We start from the raw sequence: 20,490 nt of genomic DNA, 5'->3' as shown, positions 1-20,490 counted from the left end.
ATGTGTTGTATACTGACTGCACCATCTGACAGTACTACTGTAGAAACAATCTCTGTTGTTTGTGACTTTCTCGATGTGTTTCCGACTGACTTACCTGGGGACTTAGTTGATAGAGAGATTGAATTCACTGTTGAAGTGTTTCTGGGGACACAACATATTTCCAAGACTCCCTATAGAATGTCTACCTCTGAACTAAAAGAATTGAAAACTCAACTTCAGGAACCGTTAGATAAGAAATTTATCTGTCCAAGTACTTTACCTTGGGGTGCTCCAGTTTTGTTTGTCAAAAAGAAGGATGGGTCTTTGAGATTGTGTATAGACTACCGAGAATTGAACAAAGTGACTATCAAGGATAAATACCCTCTGCCCCGAATAGATGACTTGTTTGATCAACTTCAGGGTGCCCAAGTGTTTTCCAAAATTGACCTCAGGTCCAGATATCATCAATTAAAGGTTAGAGCTGAGGACATAGACAAAACTACATTCCGAACTAGATATGGACATTATGAATTTTTGGTAATGCCGTTTGGGATGACCAATGCACCTGCAGCTTTCATGGATCTTATGAATAGGGTGTTTAAATCATGTTTGGATGACTTCATTATTGTATTATTGATGACATCTTGATTTATTCTAAAGACAGGAAAGAACATGAGAACCATCTGAGAACTACCTTGCAGATTTTGAGAGAGAAAATGTTGTATGCTAAATTGTCTAGGTGTGAATTCTGGCTTGACAGTGTGGCATTTTTGGAACATGTAATCAACAAGGATGGAGTTTCTGTTGACCCTAAAAAAATTGAAGCCGTTGTGGATTGGCCTAGACCGACAAATGTGACAAAAGTCCGAAGTTTTCTGGGACTTACAGGTTACTACGGGAGGTTTGTGAAAGATTTTTCCAAGCTTGCCCTGCCATTGACTCAATTAACTCAGAAAAATGTGCCATTTGACTGGAATGAACAAAGAGAGGCAGCTTTCCAGGAGTTGAAAACCAGGTTAGTGACTGCACCAATCTTAACTTTGCCTAGTGGTATTGATGGGTTTCAAGTGTACAGTGATGCTTCCTATAAAGGCTTGGGGTGTGTACTAATGCAAAACGGAAGGGTGATCGACTATGCTTCTCGACAACTTCGACCTCATGAAAAGAATTATCCAATGCAAGATCTTGAGTTAACAGCTGTGGTGTTTGCTTTGAAGATATGGCATCACTATTTGTATGGGGTAACTTGTGAGGTGTTTACCGATCATAAAAGCCTGAAATATTTCTTCACCCAAAAGGAATTGAATATGAGGCAGAGGCGATGGTTAGAACTAATCAAGGACTATGATTTGCAAATCTTGTATCAACCGGGAAAGGCTAATACCGTAGCAGATGCCTTGAGGCGAAAATCCAGTGCGAATTTGTCATGTCTGCTATCCAACCGAAAAGAATTGTTGACTAACCTAGAACAAGATGGGCTATTTATTGCTATTGCCGCTCAACCTATAATTCTTGACGAGATCAAACAGAAACAGTGCGAGGATGAATACTTGAAGAAGATCATAGAGGAATTTGATTCGAAGCCAAGGCCAGGATTTGTGTTTGAGAATGAGGTGCTGAAATTTCAGAACCGTCTTTGTGTACCTGATTGTGGTGATTTGAGAAAACGTGTTATGACCGAAGCTCACAATTGTAAGTTTGTTATGCATCCGGGGAACACGAAGATGTATCATAATTTGAAACAGAATTTTTGGTGGCGTGGAATGAAAAAGAGTATTGCCGGTTTTGTGGCCTGATGTCTGCATTGCCAACAGGTTAAAGCTGAACATCAACGACCCGCTGGTTTGTTACAGCCACTCCCAATACCGGAATGGAAATAGGAGCACATTACCATGGACTTCATTGTGGGATTGCCTCGTTCTTCTTGAGGTATGGACTCTATCTGGGTTATAGTTAACCGTTTAACTAAGTCTGCCCATTTTCTGCCGGTTAAAACTATTTATCATGCTGATAAATTGGCCAATATCTATATGACTGAAATTGTGAGACTGCATGGAGTGCCAGTATCTATTGTGTCTGACAGGGATTCAAAGTTTGTATCAAGATTTTGGCAGAGTTTGCAACAAGCTTTGGGGACTGAACTGAGGCTGAGTAGTGCCTATCACCCACAGACAGATGGCCAAACTGAATGAACAAACCAAACTCTGGAGGATATGCTCAGAATGTGTGTGTTACACTTCCAAGGGAATTAGGAGACCTATTTGCCTTTAGCTGAATTTGTGTACAACAACAGTTACCATTCAAGCATTGAAATGGCACCTTACGAAGCTTTGTATGGAAGAAAATGTCGTTCTCCGATATGTTGGGCTGAAGTAGGTGATAGACCTTTGTTGGGACCAGTACTTGTGCAAGAAACAACCGAGAAAGTGAAATTGATCCAGCAATGTCTGAAAACTGCACAGAGTCGGCAGAAGAGCTATGCTGATGTTCGAAGACGATATAGGGAATATGAAGTTGGGGACCATGTGTTCATAAAGGTGACCTAATGAAGGGTCAAACTCGGTTTGGTGTTAAGGGCAAGTTGGCGCCAAGATATGTTGGACCTTATGAAGTCCTCGAAAAGATCAATCCAGTATCATACCGGGTAGCTTTACCACCGGTAATGGAGCATATGCACAATGTATTTCATGTATCGATGCTTCGAGAATATTTGAGAGATCCACTCCACGGCATTGAGCGAACACATGTGCTTTTGAAAGATGATTACACCTACGAGGAAAGACCTATCCAGATTGTGAATCGGAGGATCAAAAGACTGAGAAATAAAGAAATACCACCAGTAAAAGTTGACTGGCAAAACCACGGAGAAACCTATGCAACTTGGAAAGCCGAGGAAGACATGATGAAAAGATATCCAGATTTGTTCCCATTGGACCTAATGTTGATTCAGAATGAAGGTAATTCGAGTTTAGAGGACCAAGCTCTTTTCAGGGGGGAAGACTGTAATAACCTCGACTCCAGATTAATGTTAATTTGTGCTTAGTTAAGCCTAGCAATAATTTAGGAAGGATTTGGAACTAAATTGCATCTGTGATTGCATGATTTTGTGTTTCTATCTGTTCGATGTAGAAATATCTGTTCACGTTTTAGTTTCGGTTAGTGAATTGGAAGCCTTATCGGCATTCGACCCAGAAATTGACTTGATTTATGCACTTATTAGAATTTATAGAATTTTATGGTAGGGTTAATTAAAATTCGATTCGGAACGATTAAATTCGATTAAAATAATGTTATTTGGTTACTTTTGACCAATTACCACTTAATAGGCCATTTGAGCCCCACTCACCTTCTATTATTCATTTTTTATCACTCTTGAACTTTGAGAGGGAGAGACAAACGGCTGAGAGAGTGAGAGAAGAGGGGAATTGGTGTAGGGCTTGTAGATTTAATTCACAAGGAGAGGATTTGCTAGGAAAACTTGGAGACCATCACTAGCATAAGGAATTGAGGTCCCTAGGTAAGAATGTTAATCTCTAGTCTTGAAATTTAGTTGATGAGATCATGAATTAATGGTGTTAGGTGGGTTAGCATGTGATTTGGACTTAAAAAGGGGAATTAAGAATGAATTCATGTATGCATGCATGTTCCATAGCATTTTGGAGTTTGATTGTCAAGAATCCTTGCATGCATGTCATAATCCAAACTTTATTTAGAAATTCTTCATGTTCCATGTCATAATATCATAGTTGATCATGTTTCTGGGATAAACATTTGCGTTTAGTCATGTTTTAGAAGAATTCAAGGAATTGCATACTAGTCATGTACATGAGTTAATGTTAAGTTTCATGTTGGAATTGTGCATGATTGATTTACTCTTGGGCCATGATTTCTTGAACTGAAGCTTTAAACTTGTTGTTTTATGAGTTACTAAGGGTTTTTCAAAGTTTTGGCCCAGAAAAAAATGAGTTTTGGAAGGTTGATTGTCGAATTTGAGCTTGGGAGGTCAATTTGGATTTTCTAGAAAATTGACCCACACTCGAGCGGGGACTTTCACGCTCGAGTGTGAAGCCTGAGTACATGCACTTTTGCTCGAGCGGCGAGAGTCGCGCTCAAGCGTGAAATGCGTATACCCAGAAGTTTGCATGTTTTACAGTCCGCTTGAGCGAGGGAATACACGCTCGAGCGAGGGTCTGAGTCTCACGTACGAGCGGGGGTCGAGCGCCCATCAAGCGTGAATATCCTGCATCCAGTACTTTTGTCGATTTTATAATCAGCTCGAGCGGGGAAGTTCACGCTCGAGCGGAGACTCAACATCTACATGTCCGCTCGAGTGAGGAAAGCCACGCTCGAGAGTGGACCTTATTTCAGCAAATTTTGAGAAAATGTTTCTAAGGTATTTTTGCATCCTCATTCCATCCTAGGCATTCCTAGGCCATGTTTAAGATCCCATAATGAGGTTAAGAGATTAGAAGCACACTATGAGCCAACGAAATAAGTTTTGTGCAATTAGAAAGTGTGTTTCAAGTGTGTATCTGTTATGTGTTGTGTAAGTCACGTGCCACATACCATTTGACCAAGCTTACTCCGTCTGTCTGTCTCAAGGCCCACTGTGAGTAATAACTTTGTAAAGTTATGTTCAATTATAAGTATTTTCTGAGTGATATAAAATGATCTATTTGCCGAGGTAATATTTTCTGTATGAATGAATGGTTGTCCAATGTTTCTGAAATGTATTCGTGACATTGTTAGCCTCAAATGATAATTGTTATCTGTTCTGTTACGTCCCCTTACGGGTCAACTGTACGTCTCATGGGCCAACTGTTATGGATCCTTATGTCCCTTTATGGGTCAACTGTGCGTCTCATGAGTCAACTGTATCGTCTCCGTGCACGTGAGTCACCTGTATGCCTTTATGACCGTCCCTTATGGGTCAACTGTTTCTTCTAGTGCTAAAGAATGTATCACGTAAACTTAAACAAGGCTTATGATTCTGTCTGTATATGATCTAGACAAGTTATGATTTTGATACGAAACTAAATTATGGATTCTGAATCTGTATGGACTCATTCATAAAACCCCTTTACTCTGTTATTATTCACTGGGCTTTCGCTCACAGTTTATTTTATGTATGTAGGTGAGCCGGCGTTTGACCAGGGCCAGAGTTGACGGCCTTCTGTACCTTTTTGTCAGCCAACCATTGTGCCTCCCGAGGAGGTTCCGACCGAAGTCTAATGCTTTGGCTGTTTTTTTTTTTTTTTTTTTTGTGTTCATGCTAGTCTCAGTATGTGTTTTGTAAAGACAGGCCTTGGGATGTAAATACTTTGTAAATATAGGTGCCCTCTGACTGGCATGCTTATGTATATATATAAGTTTTGAAATTTTCTGTCCCATGTACGTTATCACAGCTCATTGGACCTTGTCTATTTTGTATTTTTGCTTCCGCAGCCCCATATTATTTGCTAATCTGTCCAAAGGCCTTTGGTAATCCACGGATTACTGGCCGATTACGGTGCTAAACTTACAGGGGCGGGTTTCGGTCGTGACAGGCTTTATGGAGCTTCCCTCACTTGGGAGAGAGAGCGCCTTTACTCCCACTAATAGGCTGTTCTGGCACCGCAATCTCAATTCTTTCTTCAATTTTTGTAGTAATGCTCCCGTTGTCCCTGCGATGGAGCCCATCCCGCAGCCTAACTTATCCCTTCGTCTGCCCTCTGGCTGAGGGAAATAGACCAGTATATTCTACCACTTCAGGCTTCTACCTCTGCCTGCCATGGAAGAGCCTCATCCGTCTGGGGCAATGTCTGTTCAACCCTTGTAAATTGCTTTTTCTCAAGTCGGGACAATAGTACGCATGACCCGCTCCTGACTGAGGGCAGCCCAAGCAGCAGCGGCATCAGTTTCTGAGACACATACCTCACAAAGTAAGAAAAGACTCCGAAGGGTATCCATACTTAGAAAATATTTTGCATTACTTCCTTGAGCTTATTATATTTACTTTAGTAATCATATAATTTTTTTCCTTTTTAGGGCCTATCGACCATACCACCTTCATGCTCTGGAGGTTCTTCTACTGCCATTAAAATTTCCTCATATTCAAATGACAACAACAACATTCCCATTCTTACAAGGGTCACAAGATTCAGGACCCACAGCACGGTACTTCCAGATGTTGAAAAGGAACCAAATATTAGAGCCGAACCAACTACTGAGGCCGAGCCAGTTGTGGAGACTGCAGACAATGCACAAGTTCCCCCTGTTGTGGAAGTTGCAGCCGGTGATGTAGTTGTTGAAGGTTCAGAGCCTCCAAACCCCGCTGATTCTGTGCACTCCATCCGTTCCTTTGTTAGTGGGGATGATTTTGTCCCTGAGATCCGAAGGAAAGATCGCGGCATGAGAGAGTCGTTGGAAGTTGCATCACCTCCCTTTGGAGCTACATCTGGTGGCTTCGTCCAGTCCACTGAGTCTCTATTGGTTCAACAGACCCCACTTCCAAACTTCTAAGTGGCTGAGGCAAGCGCAAATGTAGCGGATGCTTCTAGTGTTCCTACTGTGGCCCCTCTAAATTTGGACCGACTTGCAGAGGTAGCTGTTACTTTAGCCACCCACACTGTTACTGATGTCACTGGGACCTTTGATCCAGTTACTTCGGCAACCTCTAAACAGTTGGCAAACTTATACCTCACTCACTTTCCGGAAGTGCCAGCTGACCTTGGGGTGTCCTAAGATTTTTATACTGGGATGGATACCACTGCTATACCAAATCTGAACGTTGGAGACTACCAGATGGATGACCTCTTTTTAGAGCGACATAATGGTGCAAGCAGCTTTGGCATTTCTCGCGAGGCTAGTTCATTCGGTCGCCAGCCAATATCTACCCACTCTAATACTGCTGGGCAATCATCTTCAGGAGAAGTGTGCCGCCCTAAGACCTTTGGTTGCTCTACCAGTCTCCCTCCAATGATGGAAACTAGCAGCGGTGTGAGAGAGCCTCCTCAGTCCTCAGAGAAAGTTTCCTTTCTAAGTTATTGGGTCTCCTCAAAAGCTACTCCTACTCTTGCGCGTATCAAGGCACTGTATCTAGACACCTTTACTGCCTTTAATGTTCCTGGATCTATAGTGCAGACGGCGCTGCTAGAGTCACTTGCCAGCTTCATTCGTGACCTTGCTACCAAGCAGATCCTGACAAGCCCCAGCAAGTTCATGGAAAGTGCTGAGGCCAACCTGAGTGGCTTTGAGAGGAACGGTTTGGACCTATCCTAGATGAGGGATAGGCTTCAGGCAGTTGATGGTTTCCTTGAGCATGCAGACAATGTAGCAATGATTGTGTCCTTGGAAGAGACTATCAAGGAGTGTGAGGGTGCCTCGGAGCAACATCGGCAGAACCTGGCTCGGTTCAAAGAGAAAAACTCTGTGTTGGTTGCCCAGCTACCTCGAGATGTGACCCCGATGGACTCCCTTTTGAAGGGTTTGATCTGATGTGCTTGTGACTTGGTTATGATTTCCTCCATTTTCGTTTCTTTATTTTTTGTTGTTTCATTGCGCTTGCGACGTATTTTGTTTTCTTCTTCTCTGTCACAACTTCTTTTCAAACATTATAATCATGTTCTGCAAGTTTGACTTTAATGAAAAGTGTGGATGTTTGATAGTACTTTTGAGTTTCATTTCATTGCTTTCTTTACATTGCTTTTACACAACTTCTAAAGATAAGTAGTACTCTTGCCATGAACAAAACTTTATCATGACTGAGTCTTTACATTCATAAAATTTCACTAAGTATGGAAACTTTCCTCACACTAAGTGTATATGAGAGTAACAAGTTTACTAAGTGTATAACACTTTCTTTACACTTTGCTTTGGAAGTATTAACAAAGAAACTTACAACACTTTTTTCTGAACAAAAGAAATTAAGGAAAATACTCCTTGACATACTTGGTGTTGATAGGGCCAATTATGAACCCATTATCTACTTTTGTCAACTTGTAATACCCGCTGCTGCTTGCCTCAACAACTTTGTACAGACCTTCCCATCTTGGCGAGAACTTGGGGATTGGTTGCCCCCGTATGATTGCGTCTGTAGACACCCCATTTTTGACCGTCCTTAAGACTTGGACGTCATCGTTTGAACACTCTATGATTACCCTTGTTTGTGTTCGTCTTAAGTTCTCGAAGGTTTTGGCTACGCGCCTTACGTCAAGACCTCTCGACTTGTTTGTTTTGTGTTTGATTATGTATCAAACACTTGTTGTTTTGCCTCTGAGGATGGGAAATAGCTTGTAGGCCATCCCCACACCTCACTAGCCATGGCTTGAGGCCACCGGCCTTGTTTACTTGCCACCGGCCATTGGTGATGGCCGGTCGGCACTATTGATTGTCGGTCGGCATTGTGTTTGGTCGGCCGGCCACTGATTTTGGTCAATCGGCCACTTTTTCTGGCCGAGACCTTTTCTTGAGGGGGTTTGAACCTTTTGAACCCTTGGTTCTAGCTTCTTGAGGAAGCTTGAACCTTTTGAACCCTTGGTTCTAGTTTCTTGAGAAAGCTTGAACCTTTTGAATCTTTGTTCTAGCTTCTCCAAGAAGCTTGAACCCTTTGTCTAGCTTCTCCAAGAAGTTTGGCCCTTTTGCCTAGTTTCTCCAAGAAGCTTGGCCCTTTTGTCTAGCTTCTCAAAGAAGCTTCGCCTTCTTGGCCCTTTTGCTCCAAGCGTCTAAGAGAAGCTTGGACCCTTCTTCCTCTATAAAAGAAGAGCTCCTCTTCTATTGCAAGGGTTCCAACAATTGGTCTAAGGCATACAAGAGTTGTATCTCTCTATATCTCTACATCCAAGCTCCATAAGTGTTGGTTCTTGACCCTTTTACACACCACCTTACAACCACACGCTTCCTCCATCACTCTAAGGTTCTTGGAGCTGGTTTTCAGAGGTTGAAGGCTCACATTTTTGGTCCATAAGCTGCTGGAGCTTCTTGGCTACAAGGGTAACACTCATTACCCTCTTTATTCCCCGTTTTTGCACACACTTTTAGCCTATCTTGCATGCTGTTTTGGGCTTTGTCATAAACTGAAAAAATTCTTGCTTTTGAGTGCTTTAAATAGTTGTTTAAGGTCACTTTGTTTTTTGGGGTTGTTTGACCCCTCTTAGGCCTTGTTTGGCCCCCATTTTGTGCTATTGTGGTGAACTCTGGGACCACCTTGTTTGGGCTTCTTCACCACTGAAATCTTGAGGGATTTCAGTGGTGGGGATGGTGTCTTAAGGTCCTAAGAAGGAGAGGGCCATCCCTTCTCCTTGTTGTCTTCAAAAAGTGCCATTTTAGCCTCATGTGTGAGCACCATTTTTAAGTTCATGTTAGCCATGTCTTAAGTGTTATTTGTGCTTATTTTTCCATGATATAGCACTATTTTTACTTGGTTTAGACACACCATGCATGCCTTGCATACTTGTCTTGTAATGCCATGAATTTGCCTTAACATGCTTTAGGCTTTGACCCTTGTTCTAGCATGATTTTGGCTAAGCTTTGTGAAGCTTTTATGCATGTTTTAGTATGCTTTAGCTCTATTTTCAGTTGCTTTGGTCATGCTCAACATGTTTTGTATAGTCTCTTTGCATTCTAGCTTGTAGGCCTTGAGTGTGTAAAGCCATGAGCATGTTTTGCTTGATTTGTTTAGTTGGTTTGGCACCTTTTCTAACATAATTTCAGAGCTTAGTATGCATGCCATGTGTCCATGTTCATCTCTTTTAAGTGTGCTTAAGAGTCCCTCCTTTATGCTTAAGTGTTGGTCCATTTGCATGCATGATTGTATGTGTACTTGGCCCTCATTTCCTTAGCATTTGGCCACTGTTTTGCGCCTAGTTGAGAGCTTCCCAAATTAGTTTAAGACCATTCTAGCATGTTGTTGCATGCTTGCCCTATGTGTTGTTGCATATTTGGCCTCGTTTCATGCTTGTTACATTGCATTTTGCATGTTTAATACATTGCACCTTTGCATGCTTAGGTTGTAATGCATTTGGCATGTTAACATGTTGTCCATGTTGCATCTTGCATGCTTGCATGGTTAAGATTACACTTTGCATGTTTGCTAACTTGCATACTTGCCCTCATGTTCATGTTGCATACTTAGCCTCCATGCCTAGGTTGCATTGCATAGAGCATTCATGCTTTGCCTCTTGAATTGAGTATGATAGAGATTGGGCTTTATGTGTTTATTTGGTTTGCATGTCATTTGAAATCAAAATGCACAACTTGGCCTCTTGGGCCATCATGCATGAAAATGCGCGATTGGTGGTCCGAGGGTCGAGCACCATACTCCGTTGAGTCTTAAACATGATATGGAGTGTGGTTGTGCAAACATTTGTTTTGAAATGCATTGTCATGCCTTGTCTGTCCTCTACTACTGTCAAAATAGGTTTATGCAGGAAGACATGGCCGGTCGGCCATCTACAGTGCCGATCGACCAAACATTTGTGGCCGATATCAATATCCATGGTCGATGGATGGCCGGTGGCCTTTACTCTTGGCCGGTGACCTTCCACAGTGCTCAGAAGGTGGTTCAAAATCATCCTGGAAACTTATGCAGTTTTCAGAGGTGCAAAATAGTGTAAACAGAGGCAACAGTGGCATGGCATTGGTTTCCGAGCGAAGCCAATCCGAGCATGCATTCATCCCTCTTCCCGAGGCTGTTTTACTGCTTTATTAGATTAATTAAGTTGATTAATTGGTTAAAGGTTTGTAATATTTAATTAGCTAGAGTAGTTAATTATTTATTCGGACCCTTCGAGTGAGGGCACAACTGTAATAAGCGTGCGTGTGTGTGATGCATGTCTTCCAATCCCCACTTCTTTCTCCCTTTTACTTACCTGCTTTTGATGGTTAGTACTAGGGCATATTTCAATTAGCATCCATATGCTCGCATGTTTGCATCATTCATCTGTATTGCATGCACCGGGCTCGGCGCATCATACTAACTGCATTGTATTTCAATTCTAAGTTGAATACATGTATTGAACTGTCGCATCTCATATGCCATTCTTAGGGTAGCCGAGCCTATTCTAGTTGCATCTTTGCATGTGTTGCATGAGCCATCTTAACATGAACTAGGATCATGCATTTGATTACTAACTAGTTTCTGTTTTGGCTCGGAGTACTCGGTAAGTGCTTATGCTTTAGCATCCTTGCATGCATGTGAGTGTTGCCATGACAGCATGCTTGCCAAGATGCTAATTGTTTATGTGATATAACTGCCTGAATGCTTGTGGGTGAAGGTTGGATTGCTTGAATTGGGACAATTCATTGAAATCTGTATTTTAGCCTACTTGCGAGTAGCAAACTTCAAACCATTTTTCAAACAAACGGATATGCAATGCTTTGTTCCAAATTAGGCGATCTAGTTTATACTTGTTTTGCTGCACGCATCACATAGTAATTCTAGGCTAATTAACCGGAATAAGAACGCATGTGTTCTCAAAAACTAGATATCATGGTCAGTAGAGGCCGATCTTTGATCGGGCGAGCGGGGGTGCTCATAGCTAACCTTCCCCAATCGTACCCAAGTTCCCAAGCCGAGGCAACTTTGGTGATGACGGACACGTGGCCTTAGGCACGAGTCAGGGTTTCCTAAATTCCCCCAAAATAAAATATTTAGGTGGCGACTCTGTATCTAGCAAAGCAGTCCTTGTTTGGCACTTCTTTCTAAAAATCTGTTTTCCAAAACGATTTGCCGGATTTGGACTCTTTGGTTCAGATTAAGATCCGTGACGATTTGAGTCCGAACTGTAGCGAGCCCACAAAATGAACAAAACGGGATTCATCCTCCCGGGACGTTCGGGGACGTCTACAGTTTCTGGCGACTCTGCTGGAGATTTAGAGAACTTGACTCGAACTCATGATATCTTGTTTTGACTACACTTATATGTTTCTTTGCATTGCATGTGCATTGGTGCGCCTAGTACACCGTGTTGGCCATCTGCTATTCCTAAGCGGTTTGCCAGAGGCTCACTTTGAGAAGCGTGCCATAAGGCTGACCGGTTGCGGGCTCTGCCAGTGTGGGAACACAAACCCCGATTTTGCCGGGGCACCCTTTTTGACCATTCGACCTAGTGCATATTTGGAATCTATAGTGACCATTCCAAACTAGGACAGGTTGCTTACCTGATTATAGGTTATTTGAAACCGCTGCGTGCGTTGTGAAACCCTAGCTCCTAACAAAAAATAGGACAGGAAAACCCTACCCCAATATAGGGGTGTTTTGGCTCTCAATTATCTGCTATGTGCTTTAGAGTGCGTCTCTACAGGAATGCATGTATCAGTTTGCAAGTTTGGGCATTAGGCCTGTGGGCACCAGTTCAGTATTTTGGGATTCAGTTTACCTGAGGGCATCGGTTTACAAGCAGAATTTTGGGGCAGAATTTAGTAGAGGGCACAGTCATCCTGTTATGCTCATATCTGTTTTTGGCGAAATTGGGCTGAGATGCTGCATGTTTTCTCTTTTGCTAGGTAGTCCTGGAACCATAGCTTCAGAAGGCTCTGAGATCCCCCAGATTCATTGGACTTGTGTTGATAGACTTTGTCGGGTCAGAGATTCAATTCAAGGGCAATCAGTGTTTCTTTGCCAGAGGCAGGGTAAAAGGGCCAGTCAAACACAGATCACCAGTTCAGCAGTTACCAGATCAGTGGCCCTTATCCACCCAACCAGTGAACTATCAGGCTGAGGCCTCAGTTTTTATCACAGAGATAGATATACCAGTCGGTCAGCCAAAACAACAGAACATGACAGGAATGGAGGAAATGATGCGTCAACTCCAAGAGAGCATGAAAACCATGCAGCAGGATGTTGCTCGTCAAGCAGAATTTGCCAAACAGCAGGCTGAGATCATGGCCCAACAGGCAGACTTAATTGCCCGGCTACAGCAGCAAACAGGAGCATCTGCTTCACATCAGGCTCCTCTCCCACCCAGAGTTCCAACACTCGAGAAGACAGCTAATGTTCAGGAAGATACGGACATTCCAACAGGGCCACCTCCGCCCCCGATCCTGCCCCAGCTATCTAAAGCACCGATCAACCTGTCGGATTCACCCTCTGAGTTTGAGTTAGACCCTACAACGCTAAAGGTGAGCAAGCTGGAAAAGATGTTCAAGAAATCTCAGGGAGTAAAGTCCATTCCAGACATTGAGGACAAATACACCGACTCAGCCGTGACGCTGCCAGATCGGTTTAAGATGCCACAAATTGATCGTTTTGACGGATCTAGGATCCCATGGTGCATCTACGGTTGTTCTTAGATATACTAAGGCCGATGGGCCTCACCTGGTTACAGAAGCTTTCTTTGTTTAGCCGAACCCTGTCAGGTATAGCGGCCATCTGGTACGCAAAACTGGAAGACTCCGTCAAAAGGAACTGGGAGGAGATGGCCGAGGCCTTCGTTGCACAGTACTCCTATAACGCACAAATCGAGATTACAACCCGTGATCTCGAGACAACAAGGCAGGAGCCTAAGGAGAGTTTCTCTGAATTCATAACCCGCTGGAGGGCCACGGCCTTAATGATGACCATAAGGCCGACGGATAAAGATCAAATACGGATAGTTGTGTGCAACCTCCAACCCAAACTGATGCAGAAAATGATCGTTCTCCCCTTTCCCACCTTTTCAGATTTGCATGAGATGGGAGTATAGATCGAGGATGCTATGAAGCAGGGCCTCATTGATCAGGAGAAGGAGCAGCCCAGGAGGGCGTTTACCCGCAGTTCGAATGCAACTGCCAGTGGTGATGTAGCTGCAAGATCTTCCGAAGTGGGCATGGTCACCACCACCACACCAAGAACAGCCACCCCCTTTGTTGGTGCATAGAAACCAAACCCTCGAACTTCAGACTATCTACCCCGAGGCAAGAGGGTTTTCACCCCACTCTATATGCCTTTGTCTAAAGCCGTAGGGTTCCTACTCAGGAAAGGACATCTGAAACCGTTAGAACAACGGCCTCTAAAAGCATGACCCGGCTAAGTACTGTGCTTTCCATCAATAAACCGGTCATGACACTGACAGTTGCGTCCGTCTTCGTCACGAGATACAAAATCTGATTGACAATGAGGTCATCGTCGCACCAAGCTCTGCAAAGTCTATCGGCACTTGATCAATGAACTTGTGGGGGATAATGTGACTGTGTGATCGGGGGATGAACCACCTGCGGGCGGCGTTCAGTTTATTTCAGATGTGGTGTATGGCACGCACTGTTTTGAGCATTTGTGAATGCTGGGTTTTGTACATTCTGGCTTGGGTATTGAGTCAGTTCTGTTATTTTGTTTTGAGTCTGTCTCTTTGTTTTGAGTCAATCTTTTCATATTAAGTCAGTCAGGTCTCTCTTGTTGTATCGAGTCAGTCCTGTTTTGTTAAGAGTCGGGTGATTTCAGGGATGTTACCTCAAACATCACTTGCTTGTTTTGTGTTTGTCTTCTCGTTTTCTTTTGAGTCTGTTTCTGCCTTGGAGCCAGTAATGCCAACAGATTTGAATGAGCAGCAGTGGTTTTTCATGCTTTTGTGTTTGCTTCTGCCGTGTGCCAGTTGTGCCAGAAATTCTAAATGAGATGGCAGTATTTGACTAGAAGCTGTGTCTTTTCTGTGCCTTGAATTCATTGCATCAACCTAAGTTTTCCAAAACTTTTTTCAAAACATTGTGATAAAAAATGAAGAGGAAGGAATTCCTCGGGTTTTGCAAAATTTGATCAATTGAAAGAAAGAGAGGCATGCTAAGCCTTTAATGATTGAGATCATGCTTGTTAATGTGAGTACTGAGAAGGATCCTGGCTTGATCCAGATTGGTCCCACATTGTCTTCAGCACGAGCGACTAGTCGCTTTCTTAAAAGATTTCAAAAAAATATTTTGCTCAGTCCTGCGAAGACCTGTGTGGAATCGCTCTTGAGATTGTGTAGTTTAGGGTCGCTCTCAGCCTCGAGACTTGAGCCCTTGCCTTCAAACCTTGGACCTTGGGTTCAGACTGTTCAACGATCAACCGCAACGCAAGGCCTGTCTGGCCGAATTTGAAGCAGCCCTCGAACAAAAGGCACCAAAGTCAGATCAAGAAGATTAGATGCCATCAAAAGAAGCTTGCAAAGCTAGATCAGAAGCACCCCTAGAACTAGGAGCAAAGAATTTCAAATGTGCTGGAAGAGCCGAAGATGGATCATTCCACAAATCAAAGAAGGTCGGCAAGAATGCCAAATCCCAGAAGGGAGGAAAGAAAACAGTTTCTGCTGAAGAACAACTGAGTTCCTATCCACAACACTAGGGGCAAATTCAACCCCCATTGGATGGACCCCAACATCCTCAGCAAACAACAGCCGTTCTCTTGGAATCAGATGGCCTCAAGATCCTAGAACCATTTGACGTGGACCAAGCTACACTTTTACCCTTGAGAGGCTCGCTGGGCCGAAAACCAGGAAGGGCGACCCAGGCAAAAGTTAGAGCAAGAAAAAGAAGAAAAGAACAAAAAAAAAAGAAGAAAGAAAAATGCAAAGAAAAGAACAAAAAAAGAAAATCAGAAAAGAAATGAAAAGAAAAGAAATGAAAAGAAAGGAAAAACATAGCTCGCAAGGTTGAAAACCCAAAAGGGCGGCCTTGGTAAAAGTTAGAGCGCAAAAGGAGAGGTTAAATACCCGAGTGTACCTAAACCCGAACTACGTAAGGGTTGATTCCCATGTTTGGGATACGTAGGCAACTTCATTCTGAAGTCCAGCCGCAAAAACTTCTACAATTGATTGTGTCCATGTAATGATTTTTGATCGTCTTTGCCTTCTTTGTATCCGAGAGTTCGGTTGTGATCGTCACTCTGAGGACTGATTGCAGTGTGCTGTGGTACTATCCAAACAAGGGGCAACTTTCCGTTGCCAATGCGCTGCGGTGCTATTCAAACAAGGGGCAACTTTCCGTTGCCATGCAGCTCTCCTCAAACAAGGGGCAATTTTCCTTGGGATCTGAGGTTGTGCATCTCAAGAGTAAGTTCCGTGCTCGTTGAGCAGTGGCTGTTTGCAAAAATAATTTTTGAGAATTTTTACTGAGGTTGACTGATCTCTCAAAATTATTCCATCTTTTCCAAAACTGGACCATTTCTTGGACCCAAAAAGGAAAAAATTTCACTGCTCATAACCTAACTTGCATGATTTTCAAATCAAAAATCGAACAAGTATGTTAATCTAACTCTCATATTGGTCAAAATTGTTTTAGTAGAAAGCAAAAACAAAAAATGGTCAAAATGTTGAAATAGGGGCACAGTTGAGTCAGGTGCTCTGTCTTTCTCCCATTGTCAACATACTTGCCAGAGAGGGCACTCTACTTGCCGAAAGGGCACCGTATTCGCCAGAAAAGGGCACCACTGAAGCTGACCGCAAAAGGGCTGAAAGCTCTCTCAATCCTCCAAGCAATGAGGCATCAAGCCAAGTGCGAAGCACGAACCAGAATGGGACAAGATATTCCACTCCCTTATCTGGACAGATCTGATCACGTCCAAACTCCCCAGCAGAGCATCGTCAACCGATGTCAACTGCAGATTTGCACCCAGTGTAGTGCAGCCCCTCTGTGGGAGAAACTCACTATTGTGAACAAGAATGAGAATTTGGTAGAATACCAGAGGCAAGAGCCCACAATTTCCAGCTTATCCATCAACCACCGAGGGGAGGGACAAAAAATGAGAGATTGAAGAATAGAGAGATGTGCGCTGAGAGAAAAAGCGAGAAAAGGGTTTTGAGAGAAAAAAAGAGCCTAAGTGCCAGAGTGATGTGAGAATCACAAATGAGAAAGGGTGGGAAATAATACCCAGAGAAACTGGCTCCTTGTGTACTAAGAGGTCTCTCATCTTTGTAATGCGTCTGTGTGTTGTGTCTTTTGTTTTGTCTCAATTCTTGCTTTGAGTCGTTTCGAGTGTTACTCGATGTGTTTAGGTTGTTTACCTTTGTTTTTTTCTTTGTCGAGTCATTTTGGCTGTGGCCATTCGTCGGCTCAATACCCGGTTAAGAACTCATTTCTCAATTCCAAAAAAATCATCTTGTGCTCAGAGTGCTGTGCCATTCTCCACATTCGTGCAAAATAGTATTTGTTCTTTCATAAAACTGCAGGGTCCACCCCCGATAAGCGTGAACAGTAAAACAAGGACCTATCTGAAGCTATGTGGGTTCCAGACTGCAAAGCAAAAGAAAAGAAGGAAAATTTGGAGCATCTTAGTGCGTTTTAACTTCGGCAAATTCTGAGACTGCATTCCATGTGCACCTTCTCAGGCCTCACCATTTCTCTAGAGTATGAGTGTATCTCAACCCCAAGCTTAAGCCTGCTTCAAGTCAGAATCGCAATTAAAGCAACTGCAGATATTATCTCTCGCCAATATTGACAGAGTGTCCCCTTTTGAGCTGAGCGTGTTGCCAAGTCCTCTGAGAGGTAAATCGGAGGCACCAGAGTACATGATTAATGCCCCCATACTTGCAAAGAAAATGCATTTTATCGCACTTCTCTTGCGCACCTTACCTGCACTTGTTAGTGCATTGCATTGTTCACGCTTTCTTGTGCACCTTACCTGTACTTGTTAGTGCATTGCATCGCACTGTTTTGTGCATTTAATCTACATCGCACTGTCATGTGCACCTGTGTTGCATTGTTTTGCATCCTCCTTTGTTTGGAAACACTGGGATACGTCCCTATGTTTCTCTATCCTTCCGAAACACCGGGATACATCCCTATGTTTCTCCATCCTTCCGAAACACCGGGATACGTCCCTATATTTCTCCTTCCTTTTGAAACATCGGGATACGTCCCTATGTTTCTCCTTCCTTCTGAAACACCGGGATACGTCCCTATATTTCTCCTTCCTTTTGAAACACTGGGATACGTCCCTATGTTTCTCCTTCCTTTTGAAACACCGGGATACGTCCCTACGTTTCTCTCATTTCTGAAACACCGGGATACGTCCCTATGTGTCTCTCTCTCTCCGAAACACCAGGATACGTCCCTATGTTTCTCCTTCATTCTAAAACACTGGGATACGTCCCTATGTTTCTTCTTCATTCCAAAACACCGGGATACGTCCCTATGTTTCTCCTTTCTTTTGAAACACCGGGATACGTCCTTATGTTTCTCCTTCCTTTTGAAACACCGGGATACGTCCCTACGTTTCTCTCCTTTCTGAAACACCGAGATACGTCCCTATGTTTCTCTCTCTTTCCGAAACACCGGGATACGTCCCTATGTTTCTCCTTCATTCCGAAACACTGGGATACGTCCCTATGTTTCTTCTTCATTCCGAAACACCGGGATACGTCCCTGTGTTTCTCTTTCTTTTCGAAATATCGGGATATGTCCCTACGTTTCTCTCTTTTCTGAAACACCGAGATACGTCCCTATCTTTCTATCTTTCCGAAACGCCGAGATACGTCCCTATGTTTCTCCTTCATTCCAAAACACTGGGATACGTCCCTATGTTTCTCCTTCCTTTTGAAACACCGGGATACGTCCCTACGTTTCTCCTTCCTTCCTAAACACTGGGATATGTCCTTATGTTTCTCCTTCCTTTCTGAAACACCGGGATACGTCCCTATGTTTTTTCTCCTTGTTCCGAAACATCAAGATACGTCCCTATGTTTTTTCTCCTTGTTCCGAAACACCGGGATACGTCCCTATGTTTTTTCTCCTTGTTCCGAAACACCTGGATACGTCTCTATGTTTCTTCTTCTTTTTCCAAAACGCCGGGATACGTCCCTATCTTTCTCCTTCATTCCGAAACACCGGGATACGTCCCTATGTTTCTCCTTCTTTTCGAAACACCGGGATACGTCCCTACGTTTCTCTCCTTTCTGAAACACCGGGATACGTCCCTATGTTTCTCTCTCTTTCTGAAACACCCGGATACGTCCCTATGTTTCTCCTTAATTCCGAAACACTAGGATACGTCCTTATGTTTCTTCTTCATTTCGAAACACCGGGATACATCCCTATGTTTCTCCTTCATTCCAAAACACTGGGATACGTCCTTATGTTTCTTCTTCATTCCGAAACACCGGGATACGTCCCTATGTTTCTCCTTCTTTTCGAAACACTGAGATACGTCCCTACGTTTCTCTCCTTTCTAAAACACCGGGATACATCCCTATCTTTCTATCTATTCGAAACACCGAGATACGTCGCTATGTTTCTCCTTCATTCCGAAACACCGGGATACGTCCCTATGTTTCTCTCTCTTTCCGAAACACCGGGATACATCCCTATGTTTCTCCCTCTTTGGTTAAGAGCATTTGGAATACGTTCCAGTGCTTGAACCACTCTGAAACACTGGGATACGTTTCTATGTTTCTTCTTCGTTTCGAAACACCGGGATATGTCCCTATGTTTCTCCCTCTTTGGTTAAGAGCATTTGGAATACGTTCCAGTGCTTGAACCACTCTGAAACACTAGGATACGTCCCTATGTTTCTCCTTCGTTTCGAAACACCGGGATATGTCCCTATGTTTCTCTCTCTTTGGTTAAGAGCATTTGGAATACGTTCCAATGCTTATATATTTCCAAAACACCAGGATACGTCCCTATGTTTCTTGCATGATCATAAGTTATGCTCGGTTTTGTGCATTGTCTTGCATTTTGGCCCTGCCCACGGGCGCATATCTCTGTCTGCTGCTTGTATGCTTTGTCTAAGTCTTCGGCCTTGTCAAAAATGGTTCGTCTCTGGGCTTTGACATTCACTCCCATCATTTTTATGACTTTCGAGTTCTGTCAAAGAGGGGCAACTGTAGACACCCCATTTTTGACCGTCCTTAAGACTTGGACGTCATTGTTTGAACACTCGATGATTACCCTTGTTTGTGTTCGTCTTGAGTTCTCGGAGGTTTCGGCTACGCGCCTTACCTCAAGACCTCTCGACTTGTTTGTTTTGTGTTTGATTTTGTATCAAACACTTGTTGTTTTGCCTCTAAGGATGGGAAATAGCTTGTAAGCCATCCCCACACCTCACCGGCCATGGCTTGAGGCCACCGGCCTTGTTTCCTTGCCACCGGCCATTGGTGATGGCCGGTCAGCACTATTGATGGTCGGTCGGCATTGTGTTTGGTCGGCCGGCCACTGATTTTGGTCAATCGGCCACTTTTTCTGGCCGAGACCTTTTCTTGAGGGGGTTTGAACCTTTTGAACCCTTGGTTTTAGCTTCTTGAGGAAGCTTGAACCTTTTGAACCCCTGGTTCTAGCTTCTTGAGGAAGCTTGAACCTTTTGAATCTTTGTTCTAGCTTCTCCAAGAAGCTTGAACCCTTTGTCTAGCTTCTCCAAGAAGCTTGGCCCTTTTGTCTAGCTTCCCCAAGAAGCTTGGCCTTCTTGGCCCTTTTGCTCCAAGCTTCTAAGAGAAGCTTGGCCCCTTTGCTCCAAGCTTCTAAGAGAATCTTGGACCCTTATTCCTCTATAAAAGAAGAGCTCCTCTTCTATTGCAAGGGTTCCAACAATTGGTCTAAGGCATACAAGAGTTGTATCTCTCTATATCTCTACATCCAAGCTCCATAAATGTT

At 43.4% G+C, this 20,490-nt stretch overlaps 1 protein-coding gene across 1 annotated transcript; it reads left to right on the top strand.

Annotated features, from left to right (window-relative positions):
• The first annotated feature begins 1,286 nt into the window (after positions 1–1,286).
• On the top strand, positions 1,287–1,798 carry LOC145797773 (uncharacterized). The gene is made up of 2 exons (XM_082885191.1): positions 1,287–1,671; positions 1,794–1,798. The coding sequence occupies exons 1-2, from the start codon at positions 1,287–1,289 to the stop codon at positions 1,796–1,798; spliced, it is 390 nt and encodes a 129-aa protein (XP_082741317.1).
• Positions 1,799–20,490: the final 18,692 nt, after the last annotated feature.

Source organism: Camellia sinensis, chromosome 8 (genome assembly GCF_055761805.1).
Source record: "Camellia sinensis isolate YWXY chromosome 8, ASM5576180v1, whole genome shotgun sequence".
NCBI classification, from domain to species: Eukaryota; Viridiplantae; Streptophyta; class Magnoliopsida; order Ericales; family Theaceae; genus Camellia; species Camellia sinensis.
The sequence above is the reverse complement of the archived record's forward strand: the minus strand, read 5'-3'. Positions and strand labels throughout refer to the sequence as shown.